The following is a 15,214-nucleotide window of genomic DNA, read 5'->3' on the forward strand; positions in this document are numbered from 1 at the left end:
AAAAAAAAAAAAAAAAAAAAGGACCCACCCTCCACCTCATGATGCTTACTTGACGTAGTCAACTTCAATTTGATGCAGTGTGAAAAAAATGCCCAGAAATAAATTATTTTTCAAAAATAATTAAATAGATTCAACATCTTTCTTCAGCAGAACTGCAGATTGCACAGATGGTACCTTCCCAAAGGAAAAAGTAGTATAGCTTACTAGGGTATATTAGACTTAATAGTTACTATATACAGTAATGGACTTCTATACGTTTTACATCAGATTAAAACTTTGGGTGTAAGATTCGGATAATTATTTATTAAAAGCTAGACATTTTAAATGAGAATAAGAAAGAAAAGTATGTCTTTGTGCCCCCTTTTCCCTGTTAATGCCCTATCGGCCCCCCTTTGCTAGATCCGCCCCTGCACAGTTACCAGCCGTCAGCTACGTAGAAAAAGATCCTGGTGTAGAAAGTAATATTAAATGAATTCTAACAACAGCTGATCAAGCTTAAACGTGCTGCTGTTGTTCAGCCGCTGGTTTCCTCTTTCTGGCGCAAAGTGGGTGATAAACAAACAACAGAGACGGACTCACGACAGAAAAGCCGATCAGCTGATCATTGATCAGTTTCATGATTGAAGTAGCGGCAGGAGAGGGAGGGGGAGAGAAGAGGCAGTCGCTCCATATACCGTGGCTCAGGGGGTTGGCCTATCTGTAACCGGAAGATCGCCGGTTCGATCCCCGGGCTCTCTGTCCTGGTCGTTGTGTCCTTGGGCAAGACACTTTACCCTACCGCCTACTGGTGTTGGCCAGAGGGGCTGATGGCGCGATATGGCAGCCTCGCTTCTGTCAGTCTGCCCCAGGGAAGCTGTGGCTACAACCGTAGCTGCCTCCACCAGTGTGTGAATGCGAGAGTGAATGAATAGTGGCATTGTAAAGCGCTTTGGGTGCCTTGAAAAGCGCTATATAAATCCAATCCATTATTATTATTATTGGTTGTTAAGCTTAACGCGGGAATGCTTTACAAACATTCAGAGATGAACTTACACACTTGCTTTACTTCTCTCTGGGATAACTTCCTCGGAGATGAAATGCCGGATTGGTAGCAAGGCTACAAATACACACAGCCGTTCTATCACGTGACGCATACTGCTGCGATGTGCTATGGTTATGAGCCGAGTTACGCCATGTCGCAAGTTTTGTGAGGTGCTTTTTTGATATGTAATGGATTGACTTACATTTTTTATTTCTCTTTTATATCCGATCCAGTAATTTAGGTCAGTATCAGACCGATACCGATAGGTAATATCGGATCGGTCCATCTCTAGTCTATACTGGTGCCAAATTCAGAGATTATAAAATCTCACTCTGACTTGGCTGAGAGACATGGACAATGAGCCAATCACAGCTTGGAATGCTACCATTTAGAAATAGTGTTTTCTGAACCCAGCGTAACCCTCCTGTTATTTCCGATTCTGCCCTGCATTAACCCCAGTTTGTCCCATCTTTCCTGTTCATCTGATATCCCACACCCACTGGCTCACCTTTTCCTCTTTCCTTTTTTTTATAAATATGCTGGTCAAATTCCACTTGCATTGACAGGTCGTCCAAGATTAATGTACAGTGCCAGGGAGCTTTTATCTTTTCACCCCTCATCTAACCCCTTCATTGCTCTTGTTTGCAACATTTTATGGTAAAGTGAACTGTATTTACCTTTAATTTGTGTTTATTAGTCCAAAGAGTCAGTGTAGGTAGGTACTCATTCATTACTGTGTGTACATGCTCTTGCTATGTTTCATGTGAAACAGGCCCATTTATTTTCCATTTAACAAAGATAACCACAACTCAACAAACTGTCCCCTCATGCCCTAAGTGCCTGGGCTGATCAAACCTTTGATCAAACCCCGGAGGTTTTGCTCTTTCTGTGGATTGTTTTAAAAGGCAGCTAAAGACACATTGGGTTTATAAGCTAAGCATTTTTATTTTAGTTCTTGTGCTGATTTTATTTGTATTTCTTTTCCTTCATTTTCTGATGAGCATTTTAATATATGGTGACACATTTCAGCTTGATGTCTCATCAGGATCACAGTTTGGCAATCAAACGGGTAAATGGGCTGGCATTTATGCACCACTTTTCTAGTCTAATGGACCACTTGAAGTGGTTCAAGAGCACTCCCGCGTGCACAGTGGAGGAGTTGGGTTTGAAACACCTGATTAAAGGCGGACTTGGTCTACCTCCTGAGGAACAGCTGTTTAAGGTGACTTGTCCACAAAGATACACAGGACAAAACAAAGGACTACTGGTGAGGAGTTCTTAATTCTTACACTTTGAGAGCACAGGTTGGGCCAACAATGAAATATTTCTGTTTTTCCTTTCATTTTAACTGTGCCATAATACAAGATGTGGCTTGATAAATCGAGTCAATCAGAAATAATGGCACCAACATAGAGTAATTTGTCATGCTGAGGAAATGTGTGCGTCATTTTCTGATCTGAGTTTGAGGCACCCGCAGCTCAGTGATCCAGCCCGGTCGATAAATCTGTTGCTATGCGCAGTGGCAAGTACTTGACTGATTTACGTGCAAATCTCCAAACGGCTGACAAATGAGGCCCTGTATCTTTCTCTCAGATAAAGTAGGTTTACTGAGAGTTCATTACTAGGTCGTGTCACTTCCCAGTTAAGTTTAATCTGTCAAATGTTGCTCCTAGCTGTCTCACCTCCCAGAAACTGTCTGTGGTCTCCTCCAGACTGGCGGACTCGTCGTAGGCTCCAGACATGGTCCCCGATTTGGCAGGGTGGCTTTAGGCTGTGGTAGTCTGCAGCAAAATAACTCTCCTTATGCACTGTAAGACAAGACAAGCGCAGAGGAATGTAAAACCCTCTGATGTGTGAGACACATAAAAACTCAGTTCAAAACTCTTTTAGAATTTATAAATCCGATTAGAACAAATCCAGCATCTGCAGTGAGATTCACTGAAAAACATTGTTTAAAGCAAAACCAATTAGTAATAGTAGCATAATACCTTGGTAACAATATGATAACCTGCTAGAAATAAGAAGGTAATGTCGGTGATTTAAGAGTTATAGTTATATTTGGGACCGTGTACTTATTAACTTAAACCATATCCTATTAGCTTATTTGACTAACAGAATAAAAACTAAGGTTGCATAAAAGTAAGGTTTCTCAAAATAGCTGACAATTATTGAAAATACTGACAAAGAACTAGATGTGGTTAGTTATACTGTTATTTAAAGTATTCACCCAAAAAGTAAGCACTCCAGTTTCAACAGTTTAGGTGAGAGTGTTAGAGGTGTGGTGAACTCAGAATATAGCTATCCATCCCTAGTGAATTTTGCTGTGGTTTATTTCTAATAATACACATTAAATATTCAAATGTGTTCCAATATACTATTTTGGGAAGAAAAGAAAAAAAGATAAGTTAATTATTTTACTGTATACACAAATTATAATAGTGGATTTTTTCTTTTTTTTCTTTTTAATAAGGCAATCAGTATCTCTGAAATGGTTGCTCAAAGAACTGCCAATTACATCATGCTTGCTTTAACATTATTCTTCTTTCAAAACTTCTCATTTACAGTATGCAAGTGGGCAGTCTGGTGCTACTTGCTGCAAGAGAGGCTGGATCTTTGGACGGTTAGAGATCAGTGAAGAAGACGGCGCAGCCCCCCTACAAACCTGAATTGGATAAGCGGGAGAACATGGATGAGATCCTATTTTTGTATACTGGACATTTGAAATATGCATTCCATGATCACTTTCCTTCCTACCTGAAATATTTTTACCATGTTACGTGTTGTCATCCAGATATAAAATATGCTGTGAAAGGTGGTCCTGTTCGTTTGTTTTAAAAGGTTGTTAACATGGTTACTAATATGTTACTAAATAGAAACAGGTGGGTTTGAATTTTGCAGCATAATATTTACATTATTGCTTTTAAAACCAGCAGGGTGTTGGAAATCTATGGTATAATAAATTCAATGAATATAATATAGTAATACTATCCAATATGGTAAAAAAAATGGTCAAAATTACATTATTATTATGAGGTTATTACAATTTAAACTCTGTATAAAAATGTGAAGATTACCTTCTTATTTCTAGCAGGTTATCATGTTGTTACCAAGGTATTATCCTACTATTACTAATTACTATTACTATACTATTACTATCACTGGGATGCCTTTATTTCCACATTATTACCCCCCTTATTATCCAGTTACATCAGTTTGAGTTAGGGGTGGGAGATATAAATGATATACAATAGAAACGAGATAAATTTGGCCAACAATAGAGATTTTGACTATACTGCTCTACCGCGATAGCGCACGTTGATGATGTCATCAAGCTGCGCCTGTTTTGGCCGAAAGCGTCGCAGCGGCTACAACCATTATCATTTGCAAATTATGCCGGGCAACAGTCATAGCAAAGAGATGAAGCACTTTTGAAATATGGGGAAAGCCAAAAACTGCGCTTCCTCCACTTCCGTAACATTGATTCATTAATGTTGAATTCTCTTGCAGCTGTTCTGTTCCCATGTTGTTGCAGTATATTAATAACTAACCTCGTATTGTGGATGAATAATCTCAGTTGTTCTCCTGACTGAAGTTTGCCCCGTGTATAGCATCCTGCTATGCGATTGCATTTGTCCCTGACCTGTCATGTTTAGGTGGAAACCAGCGAGCTAACTTCCTGTTAACTTCTAACTCCGTTAAATTTAATAGATTCTGTTTTCATGGATGCCTGGATGTTAAACTTAATTGTTACACCTGGTAAAGCAGCAACGCTGATGATTTTATTAAAGATGAAAGAATTTAGACAGTTTTTAACTCTTAGTGTTTGTTTGACTTTGGGACCTGAAGGGGACGAAGTTTTGGACCCAGATTACTCCGCAAAGCTCCTCACTATGGCAGCCGTAATGCTCTGACAATCCATCGAGCAGTGCGGCTTACCAAAGTTGTACTAAAACATTTTTTAGCAGATTTCTGCACGCCAAAATTGGTTTGAGGTCAGTAAGCACAACCAGAATTCATACATAAGGCACACTCTCGATTTTTGAGAAAATTAAAGGATTTTAAGTGTGCCTTATAGTGTCAAAAATATGTTATACAGAAGAAAAGAATATATCGCGATATATATTGTTACCGCACGTGCTTCAAATTATATCGCGATATAATTGGCCATATCGCCCAGCCCTAGTTTGAGTGTAATATTACTCAACTGTAACCACTGTTGCTACAATGATATTGCTTGATATTAACTGTTATTACTTTGTAATTGCATTGTAATAACTCTGAAATTACCACATTATTATGTAATTTTTTCTGCTTTGTTACTCCACTACTACTGTAATAAAAAGTGCTGCCACAAAAACTACAATAATATGCTAATAAACTTTATTACAATGTACAAACCAAAGGAAAATAGAGATTGGCATCAAGGGACATCAAAGGTTAGTCAATCAAGCAGGTTACTTTATACATGCTGATATCAGGTGAACTTAAATGCAGTCTTACCCTTATAGCCTGAATGCTTCCAGCTATTTTCTACCTGCTCTCGTGAGATTACTCTGTCAATAGATTTAATGACTAGCTATTAATTTTCAGTGGCATAGACTCAGGCGGCTATTATCAGAACACTGCTGTAAAATTGCAGGGTAATCTTCACTCATTATGGTCAGTTAATATTATCCCACGGCCTTACTGGAACACCTGCTGCAGAAGTTAATCAGTTGTGGCTACTAGTGATGGCACAAGATTTTCTATTTGTCTGAAAATAGCTAATATTTATATCTATATTCACCAGATTACAAACCCTCAGCATAATTACTAAGCACACAGACTGCCTAACAGTATTTAAGCTCATGCCTCACGCCCACCAGGTTCAGTACACAATACAAATTGCAGTTTCAGAAAGACTACACTGTCAAACTGCCACACAGCATACCACCGGATGGAATTAAAGTCGTAAACCAGCAATATAAGTAAGTAAATAAAATCAACTTCTATAGCACCTTTCAAGAAAAAAACAAAAAAACATCAAGTGTTTCACAACAAAATACCAACGCATAGATTAGAGAGAGATTACCTCTCTCTACTGAGTAGGGAAAACTTCAATATCCCCCGATAATAGGGCTATGTTCACACTGCAGGCGAAAGCGCATCAAATCCGACTTTTTCGACCCTATGTGACCCATATCCGATCATGGTATGACAGTGTGAACGGCACAAATCTGATATTTTCAAATCTGATCTTGGTCACTTTCGTATGGGATGTGAGGATTTTGAGAAAAACTCTGAGAATCTATGGCTTCAGGTAATGAACCATACTAAGGTTATAGATCAATTTCAGCCAGAAACACATATTTCAGATTATCAGTTGGATTAAGACTTATGGCTTTTATCTACAATGTTTTGTCACTTCTACACGACAGAAAGTGCTTTTTTCATTGTGCACAAGCAGAACCGGCCATCTAGTCTGCAAAATCTGGAGAGCCTACAGGTGTAAGTCATGATATGAGTAATGTGAAATGTATTTAAAATGCTCAGATAGACATTTTGTGGGTGCAAGAGACTGCCTATGAAACGGGGAAAGGAGTGTCGATGTGTGGTGACATGTTGAAAGGGGCAAGAAAACAGAACACAGGGAGATGCAGGAGAGTGCATCTGGTTGTGGCATGAACATTAATTACTCCCCAGCTAAAGTGCAAAAAAGGCTTGACGACAAAAAACTCTAACAGGGCATGATGTATACACACTGTTTAAACTGTACATATATTTTTATGCTACATTGTTGTTGTTTCAGTGCTTTGTAATTTTTTTTGTGTTTACTGTAGTTTCCTATGTTGCACTGTGGTGTATGACTACTGCAGCACATTTAAAGAATATCCACTTTTATTAGTCAAAAAATATGAAAGACAATACTTTTAGGAAATTAAAAGACAATGAACACACTTCCTATCATGCAAACTAAAAACATGACTATTTGATGGTCAAAGGAACTTGTTGTTTTGTTGTTAAACTGAAGGTTTGAGGCATTTATTAGGTTAATTAGAGTGTTTTGCAGCAGCTCCTCTATCTCGTTTTGGAAATATATCTTTAATATTTCAATAAATGTGCCTGAAAACTACTCAGTTTACTTTTGCAATACTTCTACACTTCTACACTTGTACACTAACTGACAGCCTGTGTAATGAGAAATTCCCATGTTTGAGAAGGTACCAACAAAAATGATATCGCTTTGCTGTTTTTTTGGGTAGGTTGCCAAACACAAACTCATCAGTCCTGATTGGCACTCTTTTAGCCTTCTTGTAATTGTAACCGCATAGGGTTGGGAATTTGGTCAATTTCAGTTTTACAGACAATCGTTTAAAACACTTCAGTCTGGACAAAAGGAAGCACATAAAACAGAATCCTGGATTAGCCGTTGTAGCAATAACTGCAGGATAATCTCCTCTGGGAGAAACCAGACTGCTTGCGTAGGCATAGGCTGCTAGTTTGTTCCACTGCATATTGATCAAAACATTCCAAACTTAATTTTCTTTAGATATTTGCAAGCATCAGAGACACAGGGGCTTCCTTTTTAATAAATATATGTAGCAAGATGTGAATGTCTGCATATGAAACAAGACCAACAAACAACATTTACAAACAAACCACAATATTTGGAATGCTGATCAAGATAAAACGCAAATGATATGAACATGAAATGCAAGTAAAATGTCATCTACAGCCACTGTGGGAAGACAAAACATCAACCGACAAGTCATGTTACAGTCAGAGACTCTAATTTCCTCTGTGACACTGTATTGATGCACTGGCTGTTAAATATGGAGCAATTTATTTTTACATGTATTTTGTAGGGACTAACCAGGAATGCAGAGAAATGGACCAGTGAATCTGTCAGGAATGACAAACTTTGTATGTTAAACGAACATTTTGAGAAATATTCTCATTTTCTCTCTTTCTCTGAGTTATATATACATAGATCTATACGGATCTATATGGATATAGATCAACACTGCTTTAATGACTCTTGCTAAACATGAAGCTAATGACTTGGCTTTGCGAAGTAGATTGGAAACCGGGCGAAACAGTGCAAAAGGGAAAATCCATAGCTAACTTTGGCTCCATTTAAAACAAATTATATTATGTTTGTTTAAGGTTATTGTTTCATGAGGGGGCTGTGTACGATTGCCAGGTAAAAAGCAAAGAAACAGTCCTACCTCTAACTCAGCATGAAACCACAGCTTGTAATATTTACATTTTGTCTTGTAAGGATTACACAAACCTGACATATTATGTGGATGGCTAATGTGTTTTGGAAAGAGCAGGCCGGCTGTTTCCACCTGCTTCCAGTGTTTATGCAAATCTAAATTTGACCACAAACAAATGAGAGTGGCAACATGTAATGATTGGCAAGAAAAAGCACTTTTCTTGACATGTTAAATTATTTACATCATTTTGTTCCACACACTGTGAATATGGAAACCAAATTAAAACCTGTTTTGGGAAAGCTCAATATATTAGCAGACAGATTACTGTTGCATTAAACAACAAAAACGATGCAAAAGCTATTAAGAGCAAAATGTTTGATGCCTCAGAGAAGAATATGAAACAATGGAAAGAGAAGCACCAGTGATGTGTTTTGATAAGAAGTCAGGGGGAGGGGCAGAAGCTGCGTGGTTATTTGGGTCAACCATGGAGAAAAGGATGGAGTGACACCTTTGACAATAAAAAGCCGAGATGAAGTGAGGGAGGAAATTGGTTGGACACCCCCACCCCCAGAGCTTACTACTCCATAAATAAACAAATAATCAAGGGGAATTTCTGCTATGATGTAACCTGGCAAATCGGGGCAAAAGAAACTGGGCAGCAATGCAGCGTGGGGAGTGGGGTAAAGAAGTGGGTGTTTATCATGCCTGGTTAATCCATTAGCTACATGCCGAGAGGGGCTTTTGTTGTGGATAGCCCTTTGCTTCGCGTGCATAAAGGCAGATCGCAGTGCGGGAAAACAACCGCTGACCAGCTTCTCCCACTTTTCATTAAAGTCAAGTAGCGATAAAGGCGACACAGACATTATTATATAAATATGACTGTATCTAAATTGAAGTAAAATCATGCAGTGAGTTATTCATTGTGAGCAGAAACAATGCATTCATACCGACCCGCACATGCATATACAACCTCAAAGAGTGGCGGCAACCTCCAAAATTAATTACCATCACGCTGCTTTGTTTAACTCTTGACTTTTTCCCAAGTATAACCTGCAATCTTGGATCCGCATCCTCAAAAAACAAGGAAGAGCATCAGGAATTCCTATCCCTTCACTGCAAGTGCATAAGCATCAAAAAGCATTACAATTTCCAGGGTGAAAAGCCAGTGGCATCAACGCATCAAAAGAGTAAAACCCCCAGACAAAGGCTGTCAAAAGACCCCAAGAGTAAGAAAGCACAGCCCACCGAGAAGCAACAAAAGCTTACCCCGAGTCCTGCATTAACAGCGGCTAATGGCTAGGAGAAAAAAAAGACACGTGGGCTTCTCCAGAAGGCAGCCCGTCTCCTCCTCTCCACCCCTCGCATCTGTTTATTATTGCTCAGTGCTGCCTGCCGTCCTCTCTGTCTGACAAAGCCACGGTGCATCAGTTTGCATAGCAGGAAAACAGGAGCCGAGAACTCAAATCTCTGATATGATCAGCAAACTTTACGTGTGTGCCTGCCTCACTGAGAGAGAGATAATCCTATGGTGTTGTGCCTGAATGGCTCAGACAGAGTAGCAGAGGATAGAGAAGAGGAAGAGAAAACGCAGGGTGGGGGGAGATAGGCTGCAGGGCTGAGCACTGGGGATGCTTTACTTTGGTGTGTGAGGTGTTCAGTGATCATATTGTTAAATAAAATGCATACAAAGATAGTGTTTAGGTAACCTTTGGTCATGTTAAAATAAGACTATTCAGCAAAAGAGAGACATCTATATGATTGTATAAAAGCACGAAATGACTATAAAATGATTATTGAAGTTGATAATTGGACTTTTTTCAGATTTAGTACAGGCAGAAACCTAAAGTCACATTTCTTTAGACCAATACTGGAGGAGCTTTGTAGTGTGGCATAAGTCAAGCTTATGAAGCTTACAAAGTCAACTTCTACAGCAAATGTGACAGATCACGTGATCTCCCCACCAGCCCCCATCAACTGAAACCCTTCAGAACATACAGCTGACAATTATAAAGTATTTAAGCTGCTTTATCCTGCTAACAGTTGCTGTGAATCTGCAAGCCTCTTTGCAACCAAGCTCCACCACAGTCCTATATGCTTTAATCATATATATCATAATCATATATGATTTAATCATTAATACAGACACTGTTACTCTCAGGTTCCAACAGGTGGTGTTGAGGTCTTGGGTCTTTAAGTGGGCCTTGCTTGTTTAGATTGTCCCAGAATATATATATATATGTATATGGATAAGATTTCAGTGACACCAATACCATTATCAGTTCTACAAGTCTGATTCTTTATTGATTTCTGATCAGTTTTCTGTGTAAAAGAAAAAAAAAAGTTCACCTACGGAGGTCTTTAGCATCGTGTTGTTAAGCGAGTCTGTACACAGTGTAGAAACAGAAAAAAAGATTCAGGTACGCAAAAGTGCAACTGCTATGACTGTGATGCTACTGACTCTCAATGTCCAATTGTAAGAAAAACCTGTGTCTAACTAACCAGGTTGCAAGGGGAGGATGCAAATACAGGGCAAGGAGAGGGAAAGCATAGTCAAAAATCCGAGCACACAGTGGTCATACACAGAAATGGAAGTAAGGCAAAAGGCAACGTCTATAAATCAGTCTAAAAGCATATATTAATACAGGGTATACTAACACTAAATTGACAGAGAAGGAGATCAATATATACCAAGGAACCTGAAAAGCTCGACTAAACAAACAGGATGATTAAAGGTCTGTACAAGGAAGCTTCTTACTTGAGTACTTCACTATAACTTATAAGGCAGACCCAACCCATTCCTGATAAAGTTGTGTTCAAGATAAGAGATTAACAGGTATGAAATTGCAACCTACAGATGAATCAATGTCACATTTTGTAGAGCTGTTTTTCTGTTTCTGTATTTGAATAAATGGACTTATATTAAAAAAAATGATTAAATCACAGTTCATAACGCTACTCCTACGCTAGTTCAGCAAGGCATTAATCATAAATTGTCCGTGTGATCTGTTGTTGACATTTAAAATGGGTGATCACAGTGTTAACTGTACTGCTCCACGACCCACACAAAGGCTTCATAGCTACACAAAGGCTGAGAAGATGATGCAACGTCAAAGTTAGTTCTGATTTCTAAACAAAAGGAGGAAGGGAAGATCAGAAGGAAAAGCTACAGAACTAGGAAGGACCAAACTATTTTTAAGATTTAAAACAAATCCTTCAGAAGTAAAAAAGAAAAAAAAAGCTTAATTTTATTACGGCATTAATTCCTTCAGTAGACTGCAGTAAAAGGCAAGTATTGATTATGTCATAGGGAGATTACAATGATACTAAGTGTGTAGGTGACCCTGAGATAGACTGACGTAAGCTGTTGGGAATTTGCATGATGGCCAGAGAGCATTCCTCTGCTACTAACAAGGCAGCTATAAAATATTTAATAATTAACAAGGAATTCAGAACAAAAGCTCTGAAGCATATAACTGAACATTAATTATTATTTTTTTGTTTATCAGCTGCTGGGTGGTTACAGTTAGAGATGGCAGGCTAGTGAGCCCCAGCTGCAAAAGAGCTGCCTAATTGGTGTTTGCTGTTAATTGGATTGCACTGTGTTATTCTGGCACTGGGGATGGAAGGGCAGTTTGTTCACTTCTTCATATTTTTGCTAATTGTTTGCTTTGTTATTCTTTACAATAGTCTTACTTGATCCCCCTCGAATGTCTTGTTAGCTCATTTCTGTTGATGCTGAAACTCAGTTTTTAAGTTTTGTAGTCATTTAAATTTTTTATGCATATAAAAATATGTGTGTAATATGTAATATAGGCCAACAACTCAGTTCCTCACAATCTATATATGTGAGACTCTTGATTTGTTACAAAAAGCTGACAAAATTAACGAAAGAAAGCTGACAAAAGATTAGCAACACTGCACCTTGCCTTATGAAGCCAGTTAGACAAAGATCAAATAATGATGTCCACTATGTGACATTTTAATACACTCTAACACAGCGGTCCCCAACCTTTTTTGCGCCACGGACCGGTTTATGCCCGACATTATTTTCACGGACTGGCCTTTAAGGTGTCACGGATAAATACAACAAAATAAAACTAGTACCGGTACCGAAAAAAAGAAGATTTATTCATAACACACGTGAAAAGACCCAGGAAAACCGAGTTAACGATAAAAACGATAACAAAATAACGCTGAAAACTGATAAAAACCCTGAAAACCATACATTTCACACCTGAGCCTCAACTCTCGCAGTACCAAACGACTCACGGACCGGTACTGGTTTGAGGCACGGGGATTGGGGACCGCTGCTCTAACACACATCCTCTGCCCCTCTCAGCTCATGTACAGTCCACATTATTCAAATTCAACTCTTTTTCTTCCCTCAGAACCAACCTGTTCATGCTGCCCTCATCACATTCAAGTCCTATAAATAGAAACACATTCATCAATTATTCACACTGCTGTGTAAACAGTTAGACGAGATGAACAACCCCACCTCACGTGGAGAAACTCTGTGATCTCACATCACTGTAAAGACAAAGAGATCAATATAATACAGGTGCACTCCAACGGGCCTACACATAACATTTACATGTAAAAGTATTTTACATCTTGAAGAAAGTTAGATTTGAATCCTAGTACAAACTTTACTCTACAAACAACATGACTCCAGCTCTGCAAAATACTCTGGAATCACAGCCGATGTCTCAGCTGAAAACACGAAGTCTGCAAGTAAATAAAATGTGTATGATCAAAGAGAATCTGGATGCCTCTTGCCTCCCTTAACAGCTGCTGTTATAACAAAATAAGCCTTGACGAGAGGCACTTCTCCTGTGTGACTGTTTTACCATTCCCCGGTACAAATATGTTAAAAAATTCTTTACTCAGTCAAACAAATGGAAAACAAAAACAGTGTTTATACCATAGCAAAACATACTCCAAACCTAAAGAGTTCTAAAAGAATGAACTTGAAATTAACGAGAACAAGGCAGTCTGTCAGCTCAAATCTTCTAGGCCTAGTTTTGAAGCCACATGCATTATGTTAATTTCTTCTATAGTTTAATTCTTGGCCTGCACCAAACTATTTTTATGAAAATAATTCATAGGTATGTCATACTGTTCTTTGTGAAGCCCCTCAGTTGAGCATCTGTCTAAAACAAGCAGTTCTATCTCCACTCTCTTTAAGGCTACCTTTCTTTTAAGCCAGTTTTCAGCGGACTGATGCCCTGGCCCACACAGAAGATTGGAGCATCAGGTTTGAGAGCTCCTCTACTCAACCAGACCGGGGCATCCTAGATATTAAGGATTAACCATTTTAAGGATGTTAATTCACACTAACATCACACAGAGCCTTGAGCAGAAGAAAAAGAATGGTCCATACCACCTAAAGCCTAAGCATTTGGTTTCATTATTCAAATATCTAGCCATGTTTTATAGGACAAGCCACCTTTATAACAATATACATCACAGGAAATAAGGAAAAGAAAAGTAGGTGTACATTTCAGGTATGATCAGTAGGATGCAAACAGATTGTTAGCAGTTAAACATCTGATTGACGAGTAGGAGAAAAAAGGTGTTTACTAACTCTAAGGTTACTTATCCACAAATGAAATATAGCTACAGATGGTCATCAACAGAGCCAGAAAATAAACAAAAGCAGACATGACTCATTTAGTAGCTGGAAACACCTTATTTGTGCTATTATTCTGTCTGTTCCCCTAATTTAATATGGAAATTGTCTGTGGTTATATCACTAAGAAGCCACTGTGAATACTTACAGTGGCACTAGAGATCAAAGTCTAGCTGCAGGCATTATACAGAAAAATTGCAGAGACTTTTGTGAATCCAGAGGTGACTGTGTGGAGTCTGAAATACCTGCAGCAGTTACACAGTCATTAAAAGGCAGCTTACCAGACACTTTGGCCCTAGGTTAGTCACAAGTACCAAATAGTAATAAACATAAATGTATGAACAAAATGTTGGTAGTTGAATTGCATAATGTATGAAGTATGAACATTTATTTAAAACTGTTGTCTGACAACGTCACAGGTTACATTGGTCTTTAATGCTACTAATAAAATGGTATTTGAAGGCATGCAAAATAATGCCCATTCATAATTAAAGTGTGGCACAGGATCAGTCATAAAAAAACCACAAAACAAAACCCTCCACTGCAATTTCACATTAAATACACACACGCGGCAGACTAAAAGCAGACATTCAGACACATCAGTGCAGATCATAGTGGCTACTAAACCTGGTTTATCGTCTTTGTGGCCTCTCAGTCCTCGACAGCGTTGCCTCGAGAAATTCTGACAGAACTGACACCTGACACTGAAAGACAGTGTCTGTTTACCTGCAACTCTGACACATCCTGCAGTCTACCACGCCTTTTACAAACACACACTGCAAGAGTGAACTTTGACGTATGCCTGAGAAGACACATTACGCCATCAATAATTAGCTGAACGCGAGAGAGGGTGGAGACTGTCGTTCCTTAAAAGGCACCTTGTAACCAGGCACAACTGATACTGCATATCTAAAGGAAGGCCGACTGATAGAGGGAAGGCAGAAAATTACTCGTCACAGGGATTAAAACGGGCAGAAAGGACAAAGGGAGGAGACAGTCACACGGGTGGTCAGATAAAGTCTGATCTGCGGAGCACAGACAGGGATGAGTCAACATCAGGGTAACATTTCAGCTGCGCTGCATCCACTCAATCAATACAGATTTGCTGATGTGAACGCTGCAGTCTGAGCCATAACATTTCTTTTAGAATGGTGCATGAAAAAAACTGAATGATAATGAGTGCCGCAACACATTTTAGGAAAATTCTAAATAGCTCTTCTGTGATTTAGCATGATGCTGTGAATAAGAGGACTCAGAGCAAGCAGGTGTGCTTACGTGCTTCAACATCAGCCATAAACAGCAGCAGATAACAACATGCAGGGATCCCAGAATCAAAGAAAGCTAACTGCCTATCCACACAGA

At 38.9% G+C, this 15,214-nt stretch overlaps 1 protein-coding gene across 1 annotated transcript in view; it reads right to left on the bottom strand.

The window, feature by feature from the left end:
* pacsin1b (protein kinase C and casein kinase substrate in neurons 1b) overlaps window positions 1-15,214 on the bottom strand; it is a 41,902-nt gene that overhangs the window by 19,716 nt on the left and 6,972 nt on the right. The window contains exon 2 of the mRNA XM_087840954.1: window positions 2,704-2,829. Coding sequence (XP_087697080.1) covers window positions 2,704-2,763 — 60 coding nt within the window. The 5' untranslated portion in view covers window positions 2,764-2,829. The remainder of the gene's footprint in view (window positions 1-2,703; window positions 2,830-15,214) is intronic.

This window comes from Neolamprologus brichardi, chromosome 5 (assembly GCF_056152115.1).
Source record: "Neolamprologus brichardi isolate AB-2024 chromosome 5, ASM5615211v1, whole genome shotgun sequence".
Classification (NCBI taxonomy): Eukaryota; Metazoa; Chordata; class Actinopteri; order Cichliformes; family Cichlidae; genus Neolamprologus; species Neolamprologus brichardi.